The 18639-nt window shown below is 45.1% G+C and overlaps 1 protein-coding gene across 1 annotated transcript; it reads right to left on the bottom strand.

The window, feature by feature from the left end:
* Positions 1-292: 292 nt before the first annotated feature.
* LOC119453183 (uncharacterized) lies at positions 293-18187 on the bottom strand. Its single transcript, XM_037715205.2, has 6 exons — positions 17848-18187; positions 11161-11240; positions 9731-9841; positions 6535-6642; positions 1492-1616; positions 293-427 (listed from the first exon to the last, which is right to left on the bottom strand). The coding sequence occupies exons 1-5, from the start codon at positions 17946-17948 to the stop codon at positions 1510-1512; spliced, it is 507 nt and encodes a 168-aa protein (XP_037571133.1). The 5' UTR covers positions 17949-18187; the 3' UTR covers positions 293-427; positions 1492-1509.
* Positions 18188-18639: the final 452 nt, after the last annotated feature.

Raw genomic sequence — 18639 nt, 5'->3', positions numbered from 1 at the left:
CCAGGGGAATCAAATCGGTTACGGTCGCTACTGCCATCCAGCTACTGCGGAAGAAAATATTTTCTTCCTTTTTTTTGTGCCTGCAAGAATTTCTGTTCGAGGCGCCAATAATTTCGAGATTTTCGCCATAAAGTTCAAAGGTACAATAAATTTGTTTCTTTTATGTTTAGTTGTACTTTTATTTCAAGAATCAACGAAGCACCAGCGGCACAAATAAAGTAGTTAAATTTGATTTCTGTAAAGCAACAACTTGCCAAACAGAACTGAGAGTTTGCGAGAACTGACAGCAATATTGAGAGATTGGCAGAATCACAAATAAGTTTTATTGAGCATACAGACAATACAGAGCGTAAGAGAGACTTGACTTGTAACGGAAATTCTTCGCTTGCTTCTTTCTTGAATGTGACACGAAGGCAAGCGAGATGGCCTGTGCGGAAGGACAAAAACACATGGCTTTTTACGTAGCACTCAGTCATCTTGGTTTTCACTTGCAAATATGAAGACGCTTTGAAATCCCGCTTTTCCGTTCTTTTTTTCTTTCGGGTTATATTGTTTCTTATACAAAAAGACGAGCCAAAGAAAAAGTCCTTGGGAATGATGCTGCTACTTTAGACGTTTGACATGTGAGTACATCTACATTTATTATATGCGATATTATATGTATACAACGAAATGCTGCAGATATCTTGCGACATACATTCAGACAAGCGCATTTGTATCGAACGTAAATGCTTCTGCAACAATGCATAAGCAGCAGTAATGGGTAAATTTCTTACATTACCACTGCACAGCGTGATTAATAATAATAGAGCTAAAGATTTACTAATCCTTCAAGTTAATGCCCCTTCTGCACCCAATCTGTAGGGAGTGTCCAGCCCGATGGTTGGTATGTCAAAAGGCTCTTGTACTAAATTTAGGTGCGCGTTACAAAGCCCACCTGGTCAAGAAGAAAAATGCGTAACCCTACTCCCCACTGCGGTGCCTTTCATCGCTAAGTTGCTGCATACTTATTTATTTATTTATTTATATGAAAAAGGGGCCAATATAACACGTTCGGCACACATTTATTTTAATTTGATTAGTCTCCGACAGGCACGGCTGTTTCCCCTTTTTATTTCATTTGTCCTTCGTAATTCACTTAAACAAATTAGTTCCTCGGACATCTCAGGGATCAAGCACTCAGCGGGGCGGATGGCCCTTCTGTTCACCTGAATAGAATCAGGCGAACAGAAACCTCGTCAAATACGGCCCCAAATCTAGATACCAAATCCGAGTTCTGATGGATGTTGAAAAGATAATAAATTTTCCAATAATTTCAACACCGGGCCGCTCTGTGTACAAGCGATTGTAAACGATGTTACATCGGATGAACTTCCTCATACGACTGCATTCAGTCGCGAGGAAGTTTAAGACGAAAAGCACCGTGAGCCACTGCTTCAGTTTATATGAACGCAGGGTATCTTAGTATTGATTGCTTCATGTCGACCTTACTTTTTTTTATCTTGATATTCAGTTCCACCTGCAGCTGCAGTCCTCGCCGACGCAAAGTCCCCTCACTCCTTCCTTTCCCTTGTGGTCCCTAAGGCACAAGGCCTCACAGGTGGAAGCTACGCAGTCTGCGAGGAGAGAGCATAAAATATATTTAAAGTCGAATATCCTCCAGAGAGATCTTCTACAGTCAGTAAGTGTTTCCATTTTACCAATTTTCTCGCTAGAGTTAGCGAATTGCTTGTCTGTGTAGCGACAAATTTTTCTACGGGATGACGGCGACACTTTGCCGACATCGAGGTGAGGTAAGTTTCTTCAAAAATGTCTTTTCAGGACCTTGCTAAAACTTAATTGTTAAAAACTACAAATAAGCGGCTCAAATTGTCTGTACGGTGCGTGGACTCTGCGCCATGATGAAGCAAAGTTTGCCTTCACATCAGTGGTATTCACATAGTGCTTGTGCTTCACACAACACGGTGGTCCCAACAACCGCCACACTGTGCTCACAAAACATGTTTTTTAGTAGTTGTTTATTTTTTGTTTTTGACAAAGACGATTTAAATGGGTTTTATCGCTGCAGGTTCGGCAGATCTACTAAATACGTTCGATTGGTGGACGTTGGTAACAGTAGCAGTAAGTTATTTAGCAAAGCTAATTTCAGCAAAGTGTATGGTGATATTTATAACACATCAGGTGCATAATCAGACAGATATACTGTAGAAAGGCGTACATATCGTATCGGCTGCTCTCGTTTACACTAATCTGAGCCCACCACTACCGTTTCTCAAGGCGCTCGGACGAATCAATACTGCACGACGCTTTCAGGTGGGTCAAGGGGCAGAAGCACCGTTTTTCGACCTACGTAAAGAATGCGCAATTGTCATCGCCATGTTAATATACTGTCAAGTGTTTCACGAGCACAGAAAAGTACAAAATTTTAAGAAATAATGCAGTCCAGTGCCATAATATTCGTGCTGACAAAATAAGGTTTCCCGTTTATTTTTTTAAGTCGTCCTAGATTTCTGACTGCGGTAGGTGATTTACGCCGCTTTAGCTTAGGTTATAGCGTTTCAAAACACCTACGGTATTTAAAGTTTACTCGCCAGTTTTAGCAAAAATTGTAGTGACCATGACACAAAGTTTAGCGGAACTTTAGCGAAATTATTTTTTCTCAGTTTAGTGACACGCAAGAAAAAAATATAGCACTTCGAATAGTCATCACGTAGTAAATTCATTCCGGCTGTGAAGGCACATGCGTGCGGAATTGCATGGAATTGGTTTGTCATGTCTTTGCCATCGGCTTACGAGCAATAAAAATAAGCTAATATAGGGACCATTGTTACGGGAAACAAAAAAAAAAACACCCACAGAGTGCGTTTGGAAACCGTGAAATGACACGGAAATTCACGATTTAGAACTAACGCACCGGCCTCTCATATTGTCCGTCTCCGTCTCTATGTTTATGAAAAGAAACGTATTTCTTCTGAGAAAAACCTGAGAACTCAGTCATTTTCTCCATAAACAGAGAGATGCTGCATTCCGAATTGAACCGCGCACTTTAATCAAAATATGCATGTATTTCTCTTGGTAACAAACTGATCAGTAATGAGCCTCAACGAAGAAAAAAAGTAATAATATTGTGTCTTTGATCTGTCTTCGGTTCTCGGGATATTATAGCTCGATACAATTTTTTTTAACATAGCATCTACTTTTTAGGTGCTCTGTTAATTCTAAGTAACAAAGCAACTAATGTTACGCTTCTTAAGGGTGACAGCCCTGTAGGAACGGGTTCATTAAGGAACATGTTGGATGCGGAAAAGACACCACAAAGAATACTGACAACAACGAAGCGCTCTGTTGTTGTCGGTCTTCTTTCTGGTCTCCTTCGCGCTCTACGTGTTGATTTCTGAATATCACCAAATAGACCAATGGGCCGTCGTTACGGCTTTAGTTCTGACTGATGCTAACTTACGGTAAGGGTGCACGCGGTGCATCTCTCTCTATTTCCTCCTTGTCTTTCTACCTACCCTTCCTCTAGTGTGGGGTAACAAACCGTATTTTTATTCACGTTGACCTCCCTGCTGTTTGCCCATGTTTATTTGTGCTTCTCCCCGCACCACGCTGCACCAGTTCAAAAGACCTCTTGTCCATAATCTTATTATCGCGTGCGCTGCCAAATGCAGATGTCGAATTGATTAGCAGGTTATCGCAGGATGTCATAAACGCTTTCCACACCCTATCTCATAGCTAGCCTGCACATATCGGTTCACTAGTACAACAAATGAAAATAAACCATTGAGTCCTCAACTTGCGTGAAAAGAAAACGGAAGGATTTATTCCGAACAAAAGCGTAAAGTTCGTCCTGTAGAACCACATTTTTGTCAGCTGCTGAAGAATTGTGTGCAGAGAAGTGGAACAAAAATGTAGAACAAAAGGCAAGAAATATAAAGGTGATGATGACTGCGGCGCCGAGAGCCGCTTTGTTGTACAGACTGAAAGTTGTACTTAGTTGCAAATCCATAACGCTCTTATGTACCAAATTCCGCACGGCGCTTCTTCTCTAGCTAGTACAGCGTGTTTTTGTTCGGTTTTGGTTCGGTTTTCGCCAGTGGCTGTAGGTGATTAATTCGGGAAACTTCCCAAATCGTTCTATAATGTCATCATCGAAATTCATCCGCTTCATCAAAGGGACACATGAATCATCGGCATATCTACAGGAACCCCATGTGTAAAAAAGAAGATGCTTCTCCTATAATGTTCTCCTTAAAAACGTTTCCTCATGAATACACCTAAAACCCAACCGATCAGTCCCGTCTGAAACATTGGCGTTAATTTTTGAACTTAGTTATTTCCCGTCTTTTTCTGCGCCTACGTAGGTCACGCGTCATTCCTACTTGTCTGTTTCCGACGTCTTAGGTGAATTGGTTACAATAAATAACTGTCGCGCTTTATGCAGATAAAAGACTGCTTCGGCCAATGGCTAGACAATTGGCGGCTAGCCTTAATTATGGAACCAAAGTAGCAAAGGACAGCATGTAGGATCCGAAGGCACAGTGGTGATTAAAGTTTTATAAGTTGATGTGTCTATCCCCCCGGTCACGCTAAATCATATGCGTTGTCTGATGTAGACGACATCGCTTGATGTGGACATAGACCTTGTGACTAGGGGAAAGCCGGTGTGAAAAGCGCTGAGACGTGAAATAGAAAAAAGCTGCTGCATTTGACACATCACTATACGTTAAGCCCGAAGTACACCAAATAAATCTTATTCCAGGGCAGCTGAAGCGTTAGCATATTGTATAGCACGTCGTACCTTCGCCTTCTGTCAAAAAAAATCTATAATTGATGTTCACTAGAGGGTGGACTTCTTTATTGCACTGATTTCAGTGCATCTAACATGAGACGGGGGGTGACAGGAAGGAAGAGAAGCCGCGCCTTCGTCTAATCTTAATATAAAAATTGCAACTGAAGCTGCGACTCGTGCTCAAATATGACCTCTTGATGTTATAAGTTAGACGGCTTTGCGGCGGTTACGCGGAATATACAGGGTGCTTATTTTTAAGGTTTACACAATTTTTTAGAAATCGCCTGTAGCAGGTAGTATAATTCTTATCATTCAGCTGGGTTATTCGATGAGGCGGGCATTAGTAATGCGAGAAATCGAAACACATATTCAACGAATGAACAAAAATTCACTAATTTACTTCTTTGTTACTTTACGACACTTATTGCAATTTACCAATTGTAGCCGGTGAGCTTGTCAGGCGTTGGAATGAATTTGCAGAATGACACCAGTTTAGAGATATTCCCCATTAGATCGGCGTAAAAAGTCAGTGTTGTTCCACTTACTCTTTTTACGAAAATGCTGTTTTATACATTGAAGCACAAAAGTAACTGGAAGGCCCATGTATTTCGTCCTACACTTTGGGAAATAATATCTCGAAACTGGTGTCATCCTGGAAATTCATTTCAAGTGGATGCGTCTTGCAAACTCACCCGCTACAATTCGTAAATTGCAATATGTGTCGTAAAGTAATTAACTAAGAAGTTAATTAGTTCATTTTTGTTAATTGGTTGAATATGTGTTTCGATTTCTTGTGCTACTAATGTCCGCCTCTTGGAATACCCCAGCTCAACCATAAGAATTATGCTACCTGCCACCAGCCATTTTAAAAAAACATCCGGTATATTAGTACGTTTGTTCGTAGCGCATCGGAAAAGCTCAGTTATCAGAAGGAAAGACGAAAGAAGGGTCCTCACTGTCGTGGACTATGTCTATTATGTCCCCTGGCTGCTTTTTCGTATGTTTCGAAACACTTCATCAATGTGCAACTCATTCCATGCAACTATTCTCGGTGAGTAAAACGCTCTTAAGAGACTAAAGGAAAGTGAATTAAGGTTAACGAATCGAACGGAAAACTCTCTGATTCCTTTTTTAGGCAAATCTAACCTAACTTTATTAATTAGGTTTAGTATATTATTTTGTTCAAGACGACGAAGGAAGACGACATTAAATATTAAATTATTATTTGAACAGTACGACTAACGCTTTAGTTGCATAAACGATTACGTAAGTGAATGCGCCTAGTTCGAACAATTATAATAAAAAAAGGTGCTTACGAAGACTAAAACATAAAGTCAATGATGAGAGTAAAATTCTTCAACATTCAACTAGATCGAAACGCACATACGCTAGCAGTGTATACGTACAGCTTTCTGAAGTCACGTGGCACACTACGACGACTAAACTATAGTGTTTAAAAAGAAAACATTACGTCAACTGTCGCAGCGGCCCTAGCTGCACTCACTGGCTGCCTAAACATACAGAGATACTGAGCTCGCCATAAACCATGTCATTCATTATCTCAGACGACGAGCAATTAAATCGCCTGATTAACAAACACCGGCAATAAATTATATGAGACACACGTACGTAAATAATGGTATGAATTTCAAGAGCATATAACCTACTCATACTTCTCTTAGATGACACTGAAACCCGACTTGAATGTTTCTGTGCAAAATGCGACATGGTCCAGCACTTACGGTTGTCCCACTTGCAGAAGCACTCGTGTCTGATGCAGTTCGCCTTCAGGTTCAGCTTTCCGCGCTTGGTCCTCAGACAGCTTTGGTAGCATGGCATCTGTCTGCAAGCTGGGGACGGGCAAGAACTCAGTAAATAAAGGCCATTAGTATGCAACCAATTTTCCTAGATGCAGAGCATGAAACTTCTTAAGTAGTCCGGCTTGTTTTTGAAGTGCTCTATGTCACGCTTAACTCAAACTGCTGAGTAAAGCCACCCTTCCGGTTCCGGTTTTAGGCGCACGCAGCCTGATCCGTATTTAATTTTGCCTTTTGTGCCTATTACGCATTATTACTGCTCCATACATAGCAATACGCTAACTTTGTGTGTCTTTTTTTCCCCTAGCTTTATTTTGAAGCCTGTTTTTGTGTCCTACGCGCACTAGAAGTCCTCAGATCATATTATTTTGACAAAAGTGGTCAGAAAGTTGCAGCCAGCTACCCCAAAGGTTCCGCTAACCACAAAAGATCTTAAATCTCCAAAGAAGACCTTGACTTCTAAACCGCCATTTGCATATTTTAGTGAAGTGACCCTCAGACCAGTGGCAAGTGCGTCAGTGTGGGGCATTTAGTAGATCTTCAATGGGTGTCAACGAAGTGTAGAAATTATGGTTCGCCACCCTGCAAGTGTTACTTCTGACACGCCACTGTGAAGATTGACAGTGTTGTGAGCTCAATATGGGTCAGCGTGGTAAGAGTCATTTATCACCTTGATAAACAACACTTGTGTAATCACGCTAAAGGTCCAGCGCGCTCGACTAATTACGCGTCCTGTATGTTCTTCACATGGCAAAAAGGTCACACGAAAACAGGCGTTTGAATTGACTAACAGTGGGCAAAAAAGTTAGCTTCAAAACGTTGAGGCTGAGGCTCCCCTGTGTTTGTCCACTGTTAGTTAATTCTGGGCAATATTTTTCATGTTTTTTTTTTCTTGCGAATCACACGTAAATGATGGAAATGGCAGTGGTGTACCGAGACGAGAACGTGACAGTCGTTTAAAACTCGTCAGCCGGGTTGCGCGAACGGTTTACCGCCATCTCATCGTGCTTTGCTCAAGTAAAGACGTCGGTCAAACGCCTTGTGGCCGTACCTCACATGTCGTACCTTCTTAATGATCAGCGCACCACTTTTAACAAGCACCGGACACGACAAAGCCATTCAAGCGGCGTCTGGTTTCTTCCTCACTTAACTGGCAACTCAACAGAGCAAGCTGACAGTTACCTAGAGAGTCCAATCACAACAGGAATGAAGACCGAGGGCGCTATAACATAAAGCTAGTCCAAACTGTTTTGATGCCAATTTCTGCAATCACCCTCCACGATTGGTCAAAACATTTTCGGGCCACTCCCAACTTGGCCTGTCGGTGACGCGACGTCACGAAAACGGCGATAGCTCCCCATCTGATATAACGTTTGCACACTGATTATGCATGATTAAACCACACAAAAGAAAAATAATTATTCCTGATTCGACGCCTTTTAACTATTAGCCCTTTGCTATTGGTCCAATGTTTTCTGGCTGCACCCACTTCGCCTGTCTGTCACATGACCTCACCAAACCGCGATAACTCACCGCGTCAAAGTAACGTGTACGCGAAAAAAATGCATTAATGTGCCGAACAAAACTGAAAAATTTTCTGAGCAGCCAGAGACTGCCCCATTCCGAAAGGAATAGAAGAAAGCTGCCCGCCGATCGCTCAGGCCCTCGGTACTCGCACCTGCCGGTGAGCATGCATTTATTTGCGCATGATAAACCTTTTTGCGTGGCAACAAAACGTTACCGAGCTCTTTCGGCATGCATACGACATCGCTATGCCAACTCTTCCTTGCTGAGGGTCCGTTTTAGCGGCATTCTTATCCTTCCGTTGCATGCCGCCGTGATTTTCGACCAGCCACCGCAAGCTAAGTAAGGCGAAGCGGACCAATCGGAGAAACCGGCACCACCCTCTTCACGCGGTTATCCATTTTCACTGTGCTGCCTCGGCCCCATCGAAACCCTCTCCACTAGAGCGTGCTCCTCGCCTCTTGTAAGCCAATTAGATAACAAACAGCTCTCAGTGCTGGAACTGTTATTCGTTTTGAAAGCGAACAAAGGTGACCTCCTATAAAGCAGGAGAGTGTTTGATTGGGTTGTTCAGACAACGCTGCGGGTCACCGCGCGATGCTTGCGTCGGTGTTTACGTAAATTTGACGTCAGGAGATTGGAATCAAAACAGTTTGGAATAGCTTTCCGTTATAGCGCCCCAACGCCGAAGGGGCTCGTATCACGCCGTACTCATTATCAAGGTATACGAAACCTCGCGAGCGGAGCGGACGGCAAACTGAGAGCATTAAAATGAGAGCGATGGAAATCGCCCACTCGCGCGATCGAAAGCTAAAAGCTGATTGATTCATTAAGTTTAACGTTCCGAAGCAACACTGTGACTAGAAGCGAGACACCGTAGAGGAAGGGCTCCGCATTACTTTTGATCACCCGGCGGTTCTGTAGCGTGCACTTGAAGCGTCAGTACACGGGCGATTTTACAAATTGCCCTTACAGGAATGCCGCCACCGTGGCCGGTAATCGAACCCACAACCTTGTGCTCAGCAGCAGAACGCAATCGTCACTGGGCCCCCGCTGTGGGTCAAAGCTCAAAGCGTGCACCAAGCCTAATAGGCGCCTTTTGCCGTCATCTCACTTACAGTGCTTTCGGTCGCGAAACGGCTTGCATTTCTAGCTTCACATATAAGTAGAAATGTGAACGAAGCACGTATTTGAATGGATCTGCCTCGTGTGTCATTCGGAATGCCAAAAGTATCCACCACAATACCATAGCTGCCGCTAATGCTTTGACCCATATACAGCATTATGCCCTTAGGACTTATACACATAGAATAGAACGATTGTCTTGCTTCTGCTAAAATTCTGGGGCATTTGACAAGAGCAGAAGGGAGCTTTCGTTTTGCCAATCATGGTCACCCGAGATCGGCCGCATCCTTGAAGCACTTTTTGTTGTGTAGCATAGTGACGCATAGAAATTGCGATTTGGCGATTTGTTGTTTAACAGGTGCAGTGAATTTGAGAAACCTACCCTCTCCTGTGCGCGCACTAATGGAAGCAAACCACGTCAGTAACAGGAAAGCCGCTGACTTTGCCACGAGGCATAAGCACTTTTTCTTACGTTCTCGGTACTCGCAGTTGCAGCCGTCACCGTCACAACGCCCCGTGACGTCGAGCTTGGTGGCGCCGTAGTGCTCCTCGCAGATCTGCTGGCATCGCTCCAGGCTGCAGTCTGCATGCACACATGACAAAATGGAAAGCTGCACGTTGTGCACGGCAAACAAACTACAACACCACGATTGCGATCGACTTCATTCAAAGCTGTGCCACGGACACCGATGCACTAGACCATTGTTTAAGTCAGTGGCTGGACACCACGAGAGCAGGGCTTGTGCAGTAGCGATGATTTTCGTGGAACTGGTCTCTAAGCGTCGTGCCCAATAATGCTCGCTTTCTTCTGATAACAATGGCTTGTGGTTTCACGTGCAACTGTCGGGGCCTGTGCGCGTCTATAGCAGATGACTTTTCTTTAGGCTGAAGCGTAGGGCAGACAGGAACATAACACCCGTATAGCGTGTGTTTTTACGTTATGCCTGTTCCTGTCTAATTTGCGTGGCTGCCTAAAGAACTTTCAACCAGCTAGACCACCAACATGTGCTAAGCAAATATCCCTCGTTACCGGTCTTCCTTCGAGGAGGCGAAAGGCTTTCTCCCTACGGCAGTGTCAATTCTTTATGTACACGTAACTGTTCGCATGGGTCAACCTTGGGACCCTGGTCTCTAACTACATTGAAGCTGAAAACTACTACAGCGCCGCTGTGTTACGGTCCACAGTACCCTCATTTAACGCTTAATTGCGCGTCCGCTTCTCGCGTATTCCCTCTCTGTCGTTTTTCTTTTCCCTGCATATCCCAAAGCACCACCTCTCAGTGCAGGGTGGCAAGAAAGGCACAATGCTATGTCTTCCCTGCGTTTCCCCCCGCTGTGTTCTTTTTTTCCCAAAGCGCAATCTATTTCCTGCTTTTTCTGCAGCTTGCTGCAGCTTTGTCACCAACCCGGGGACCCTAAGTCCATTTGCTCCAACACGAAAGCCGCTGTGAGATAAGGTTAGAAACATTTGTTTGTTTCAGCAGCTAAACCGATGATGATTTTGGTGAGGCTTCAATGAAGCTAACTTTTGTAGTCACACCCGTGCCGATACAGTAGATGTGATGCCATTTTATTCTTCTGTACACCCCTGGCAACAATCGCTCAAGCTACACAGAAGTCATAGAAAAGTTTCGTGTAGCCGCGTACAAATAATTTTTCGCTTGTCCCGCTAGTGAATTTGCCATTTTTTCCAAATGCTCTAAAGAGAGCATTGCAACTGGTTTGCAGGACAAGCATATTTGCCACGAAAATAATAAAATTTGGCTTCGCGGTGAATGTTAGGAATCGTGAATTGAACACAGCTAACACTTTCCTGTCTCTTACGAAAGGAAAAATAGTTCTGAAATGTTCTAGTTTCCCGGCAAGCGAAATACGCTGGGCATATGATACTTCTCTACTTACCGGACACCGATGTCATGTGCCATGTTCTTGTTATGGGGGGCATTTTCATTTGTTGTTGTTGCTGGTGTTGGCCACCACCCCTGCAGTGGAAGTAAGAAAAAATTACACCTCTCAACGATCAAGAAGGCATTATAATTTTGTTTTCTTTCACCTTAATCGTGTTTAAAGCCTTGTTTATGTAACTACAAACGTCCATTTCGTTACAAATTCAACATACCTCACTTTTTTTTCTATAAACGTTTGCCATGCGACAAAGTGTTTGGTGACTTATGTGTGTACTAGTATTTGTTGACGTGTAACCAGCAATTTAGATGTAGGCGTGGTACTGTAGACTTTAAAAGCCCATAAAGCTATACTATACTTTTGCATGTATAAGTAGGTGCGCTTTGTTTGCCTATAAAAACATATGTACACCGATAAATGGTAAGCCATTTATAGGTGCCAGGAGTGCGTACGTTGGAAGAATATGACAGGCGTATGAACTGCGGGGCGGCGCCGTGGACAGAGCACCTCCGCTACTCGCTATAGGTTCTTGTGCTGAGCCGGTAGATGGCGCGAGTAGTTCGGGGCCCGCGGGAAGCTCATCTATAAGATTGAGCAAATGGGAGCACGCAGTCGTTTTGCGCGCGCTTTTCCAACAATTTGTCGATCTTTTTAGCGCATATTGAGGGGAAACATGCTTTGTCCCGCGTTGTAATACAGGGTACAACTAGTTCGAAGGAAAAGTTATTGGTGTTTTTTTTTTGTACCAAAAGACTATGATCGCCTGAACAGTCCGTGGAATCCCGAGGAAGGTTCGATTTGTTCGAGGAAGGTTCGATTCGAGACAGAATATGTCTGCGAAAAACATTTTGAGCACCAAGTCGTGTGCAATGAACGGACATCGCAGCACAATCTAGTATATTGTTACAATGCGTAAAGGTATTTTCTTAGGTTCTACCGCACCGAAAAAGATGTTCTGCAGCCCTCTCTCTAGTGCCCGCATACTATGTGCATCTACAAACTCTCACGCTATCTCTGTTCTGTAAACTCCAGTTCCTAGTAGGCGCGCCTGAAGCAGTCACACGGTTTAGTGGTTTTAGTCGTCGCATGGAATCACAGAAGTTCAATTAGGATATTTATACCACTCCCGTTATCGTGAATACGCTCTTTGGCATTGGTAAGGAAATGCTTGAATGGTCTTATTTGATAGCTACGTGCGCACAAGTTCGTAACGATAGGCTCACCCTCCTGTGACTGCGTGACTAAGCATGCATGATTTAAAAACTTTGACGAGAAGGTGGCTAGCGAAAATGAGATTTCCCAGCTTGGTTGATGACGGGCACTTGATTATTCATAACTAAAGAAGATATTATAGCCAAATCCTCGTACGACAGTGAATGTGCGTTTCCCAGCCTGCAGTTCTTCAAATGTATATGCATCAATACGTTATAGACTACGGGCATACTACGGAAAAGCAATTAATGCCAACCACGCCCTTTCTAGGTATTTAAGCGGCGGGAGCCGCTATTGAAAACAAAAAGTAAACGCGCCATGGATTTCGCTATTGCAATCCTTCAAGAAAAAAAAAAAGAAAGCGTCTCTACATAAACAATTGCACAAAGCGCCCTTTACTTCGTCGTGCAGCAGCAAACAATCACGCCAGAGACAGCGTACGTGTGGCATCTGCGTGTTACGCGCATATGTGTAAGAATGTGTCTTTCTACAATTCTCAGCACTGGCCATGTGACCATAAGGGTCTAGTAATGGCGTATGGCTGCTTCGAATCAGGGTTTCTAACGTCATTTCGCGGTCGTCGTTATTACATCAGGGGGTAATTTAACGTGCTTCAAACCACCGAGAGGAGCAGCCGCCTTATTACCTGGGCTTTCTGATGCGTACTTTTACGCGCCTACGTTCGCTTAAACGTTTTTCTCAGCATAAGTAGTCCGTAATGGGCAGTCGAAAAGAAAGAAAATGCACGAAAATGAGCTTCGGGATTCATTTTATTACTTCTCGTTGGGCGAACATTCCTAATGAACGTACGGCAAACAGGCCACACCCCGGCGGATGGCCCCCACTCTCTCGCGCCATCTGTCCCAGAAATCGCGCGACATTAGCGAGCCTCCTCGCTCGTTTGGAAGCCAATTCATACACCTCTCATATTCGTCCACCATGGAAGTGCGTTTTTCTCGCCAGAGGAAACCTTTTACAAGCGGGTAGTTGGATAAAGTATAAATGCGGGAATGGGATTGAGGGAGGTTCTTGATGGGAAGTGTGGGTGTGTCTGCTGGTCCGCAGTAACGTTTTGAGGGTTCGCTACATGGCCTTGAATTTAGTTTACCTCGACTCAGACATATCTGTTGCGATGAAGGGTCTGTTTTACGAATAAGTAGCATTCGTCTTACTGCTGTGAAAATGCCAATGTGTAGAACTGTAAACTTTTCATCTTCTAGAACCCTTCAATGGCCACTAAGGAATCTGTGAAGACATCCACGTGTTAGACTATCCGCAACTTAGCATCGACGACTTGCCCGGCGTCGGTGGATAGCTTGAAGATCCATCACCAGAGAGCTGACTTACAGGTATCTGTAACGCTGGTGGCCGTGATGAAATCATGTGCAAGGCTAAGAAATGATCTAAGTGATATATTCTATGTCACTGCACCGCAACTTGGTTTTTAGGTGTGAAGCACCTTATGCGCCCGAGCTGTCGGCGTCTCCTTTCGTAATCGTCGTCGTGGTCGTAGTAGTCACGGTAAGCAAGTGGCTCGTGCTCGCGCTCGGAGCACCTTATGCGCTCGGGCTGTCGGCGTCTCCTGTCGTAATCGTCTTCGTCATCCCAGTCCCGGTAAGCAAGTTACTCGTGCTCGCGTACGGCACGCGCTCGTGCCACTGCTCCCGCGTTCGTCGTCGTCGTCGTGTTTCACAGCTGACTGCGTTGATTGAAGTAAGCGATTCGTGCTCGCGCTCAGCACGCGGTCGTGCCACTCCCGTGCTCGTTGTCGTCGTCGTCGTCTTCGTCGTCGGGTTATGAGCCATTGCTTAAGGCAGTATGAGCCCGTTAGCGGTGCATCACTGCATGCTTCGCATCTCCCCAGGTTTCACGTTAGTGGAGCTGCACTTCGCTTAATGGGTCATTCGAGCACCGAGTTTTTATTGCGATAGCAATTATATGGACACTCCAAAGCGGATTTCTGCCGTCGCCGTCACCGTGAGGTTCCGTATGACGTCAACGGCGATCAAATCGTCGCCGCGCTCCGGACGCTCTATGTGCGAGTGAAAGGGCGCGAGGGACGCGCGCTTTCACGGGGAGCGAACGCACGTCGGAGAGCAAACGAGCGTTCGGCGCCGTGCTCCCTGAAGGGCTGCAGAATTAAGCGTCTCTTTCCTCCTTTACAATCACCATATATAGAGAGCAAACGCGACATCTTCCGTCGCGCGAAAGGCCGTGGGGGGACAGGAGGGAGGGAGGGGAGGCGACGTTTAGCTGCGGCACCAAATGCGTATTTATATAAAAACGTTGCGAAGCGAGAAGGTGGGTAAGATTTCCGACGCTGCTCGACGAGTGTCCCATTCTGATCTCGTCGAAAACCTCCGAGCCGCCCCCAGACGCACCGGCAACAATCACCAACGCCGCGTGCGTTCGGTGCGACAGCGGGCAAAACGCCGACGGCGTCGGCAACAGTTCTGCGCGTTGCTGGTGCTGCTGCATGTCCAAGTTTATACCACTGATAAAACTACTATCCTTACTCCGTATAGCTCTCTACTAATTTGCTATCGCAATTGATGCTTCCCCTTTCGGGTGAAACTGCGACAAATTTTTTTGTTTGTTCGGATATTGGCAGAATTCCAAGGAGACACTGGCTGTCGATTGTTGGTTGTTTGCTGGAGTTCTTGGTTGTCGATGTGAAGCCCGCATTAAAAGTGCGTCTGCAGCGCTGTGACCACTGGAAAAAGTATATTTTTCGTTTGTCGGCCGTTTCCATGCAGCGAAATTAGCTCTGTTATAGTATTTTACTTGGCATGTAAAGTTTAGTTTTACAGTAAAGTGGCTAGGTCTGTGTGGGTGTACATCGGCGTACAAATTAACAGTATACAACTTAGTCCAGTTTGTCAAAGTCTAGTCTATGAATCACGGCGCGCTACAGATGTGCTGATGATGGTTTAGTTATCAATAAAAAACGTTATTAGGCCTTACATCGTGCATTTCACCCATAATTATTTTCCCCACAACGCCGAATAAAGCAAAAGCGTTGTTTTCATTTCTCGGTCTTTCTTTGGTGTGCCAATAACTCAACTTTGTACTGAAGAGCGGAACGCCTCAACAGTGATGGCAGCAAAGTTTTCTATTTCGTTTCGACATAATTTTCTGGAGTCGCAAACACTTAACATAGTTATTCCACGTGCTGGCAGTTACATTTTTATACTTAGAAATTTGTTCGAGGTCAGTTGTCAGTGACGAGCGGCAAGGGCTAAATCTACGGTCATCCACAATTAAATCCAGCTGCGTATTGGCATTGCAGGAAATGAATATTCTGGCGCTCTTGCATGCGCAGAACTCTGACATACACCTGTAGCCAACTTCCCGAGGAGTAACTAAGTCACAAAAGTAAGCATGTGTGTTCGTTTTCAATTCTTTTCGGTTCCCCCCCCCCCATGAACCCTGCGTAACCAAGTTGTTTTGTAGAAAGGCATGTGATAAGGACAGAGTCCCCCTGCACAACAGCACGGTTATAAGACACGGCGTACCCTTCTTCGCTCTTGCAACGATATAGCAAACATCGAACATAATCTGAGGTCGCATCGAGCTACCGCGATAAAAAGGACGCTCTTCTTGATATTTCAGAGAAGACGGGCCTGCTGCATGCGTGCCTGCAAAGCCTCGTTTCCTGAAGGGTCCACATAGCACGCAAAAAGGTTTCACGTCTTCTTGTTGCATTCCTGAGCGACACATTTGCTGGACGTGTGGTGACATACTCCAGTGACACTGCAAGAGACCCCCAGGTATACAGCAGCTGCCGGCTTCGATCACCAGGCTAAACCAGCCTGTGGCTGCAGTGCACGACCAGCACGGTGTGCTATAATTAAATTACAAATAAATGGTAAGCCAGAGATTTCTGGCGCGTGCTATCTAACGAACGGTAAAAATCAAATTCCCAGCAATAGTTCAAGTTTTCTTGCCTCTCGGTTTCAGTTGCAGTCAGGCAAGCGTCTGGTGCACATCCATGGAAGGCATGTCAGCCCCGTATAATTCGATGTTTATGACGTCATGGCTGCAGCTAATTGTAGTGCTCTTCTGTCAAATTTTTGTTAATGCTACCGGGAATTTTGCAAATGAACCGAGAACTATTTCCGTGAATGTTTTGTTTTTGCTTCTTCTCATATGACCTGGCACTTCACGTGCATTCTCTAATCAATTTTCTGTGGAGCACGATTCTTAAATCCTGCCGCGGTAGCTTAGTGGATTTCGGGGTCGCTCTGCTATGCTCGAGGTCGCGAGTTCGATCGCAACCGCGGCAGCCTCGTTTTGATGTGGGCACCATGCAAAAACGATCGTGTGTGTATATTTAGGTGCATGTTCAAGAACTAAAGCGGTCAAAATTGCTTCGAAGTCTTCCACCTGCAGCGCGCCTCATAATCTCATCAAGTATTTGGCATGTAAAACCCCAAAATTTACTTTAGTTTTGAAATTTGGTGCGAAGAGGAGCCTCGCAAGGAAATTGTAGGTTTGTTGTTGTGGTAATCGCTATACCAAATGGAGCTGAGCTATTTTGTCTGTTTCCGTAATGGTGTAGGACCCAAACCGTACAATCTAAAAATGCTGACATCCTTTGGGGTTTACCTTGACACGAGATAATAATATTCTTGCGTGGATTTTCTTTCTTTAGCAATCTGCCTTCACTACTTGCCTGTCAGGAACACTATGTCACGCTGGTATGCGCATGCATTTCGTGAACTAAAAGAACCAGGGGCATTAAAGAAATTTTGCAATTCCTGGACAATCTGGAATACTTATTTTCTCATCTGTGCTATTTCAACACTAAACTTAAACAACGTGAATGCGACAAACCACCCACTGATGGTCACCGCACTTCGCAAAATTCTCGAAAAACTGAAATGACCTAAAGGTCCCAACAGCGTCCTTAGATGTTGGCAACAAAAGTAGTTTATAATAACGTGCGAAATTCAAAGCCATCACGGGCGTTCTCGTCATTTTCTGTAAACGTTTAGCGTCATTCTCCTCTGACGTCTAGCGCATCCATGCCTGATGCTACGTTTCCATGCTACACAGGAGTTTTTCCTATTGCGTATTGCGAAAAATTTCTTCATCTTATCCTTCCATTTATGAACCAATTCTGAAGATAACACAAATCGAACGCGCTCACGGTACACTCAGATTAAAGCTCAGGTACAATGATTCGAATCGCCACTTTCTTTAATCTCACAGAAACATGACTTGAAGTAAGCGCCGTTTGTGGAAACCTTGTGCCTTCTTGGAAACGAATGTCAAACGCCTCCTACGTCGTCATCATTACTCTGTGCGCAGCTGCCAACACGAGGAAAACGAACGGAACATGCCAAGCACGAACTGTGCACGAATGGTTGGCCTGACGCGTAGTGCGCACTGCTACGGTGATCGCTGAAGCTGCCTAAATTACACGAACATGTGTGTCCCACGCGGCCAAAATGGTGCTCATATACGTACCGGCCCCTCTTGCCTGGGAAGTAGCCGCCGGCCAAGGCGAGCGTAGCGCAGGACAGTGCGAGAAGGACGCGGATCAATCCTGCTCTCGCTGTCAGCTCCATGCTTGCCTGAGAGCGGTGGGTGGTCGCAAAGGGTTTGGGGTGTCACGGTTGCGGGACACACCGGCGACTGTGCGACTATATACGGGCAATTTGGTGCCCTCTCTCCCAGTACGTTGGTCGAGGCCTCGCGAGAAGAGATGGTGCCTTTTGTCCGTGCTCGCGACTGGCGCAGGCACCACGAAGAGCGACGAACACGGCGGGAGAGAAAAGAAGAAGGGGAGAAGGAGAGCCAATGGTAAGCTAGAAATACGGGCCTCTTTTCGTGGGAGTCGCGAACCACACCGCGTACCGCAGGGCCAACTATAGGAAGCGCTCGTGCAACTGGCAGAGTGGAAGAGCTAGCGTCAGTGTGATTTCACTCTCTAGCTTTTGCCGCTTTCCATTCAAGCGCTTCTCTTATTTTACAGTACTTTTTTTTTCTGGTTATTTTTTGTCGGTTCGCTTCTACTATACAGCACACTTCAGGCAAACTTTCTTGCTGCTTGTTCACTCTGTTAAGTGATTTATGCGATCTGCTGTGCGGAAATTTCAAGCCCTCATAATATTTCCCTTCATCCAGTCCGCTCGATTTCTCTCTCTCTCTCGCACACTACCTGCGATCATAGCCGTGCGAGTGTACATCTCAGACCTGCTACCGTCGTCGTGTTCTCTTGTACGCGGAATACGCCGTCGACAAGAGGAAACGCATCGA

The sequence above is a fragment of the Dermacentor silvarum genome, chromosome 1 (genome assembly GCF_013339745.2).
Source record: "Dermacentor silvarum isolate Dsil-2018 chromosome 1, BIME_Dsil_1.4, whole genome shotgun sequence".
NCBI lineage: Eukaryota > Metazoa > Arthropoda > Arachnida > Ixodida > Ixodidae > Dermacentor > Dermacentor silvarum.
This window is presented reverse-complemented; position numbering and strand designations above follow the sequence as displayed.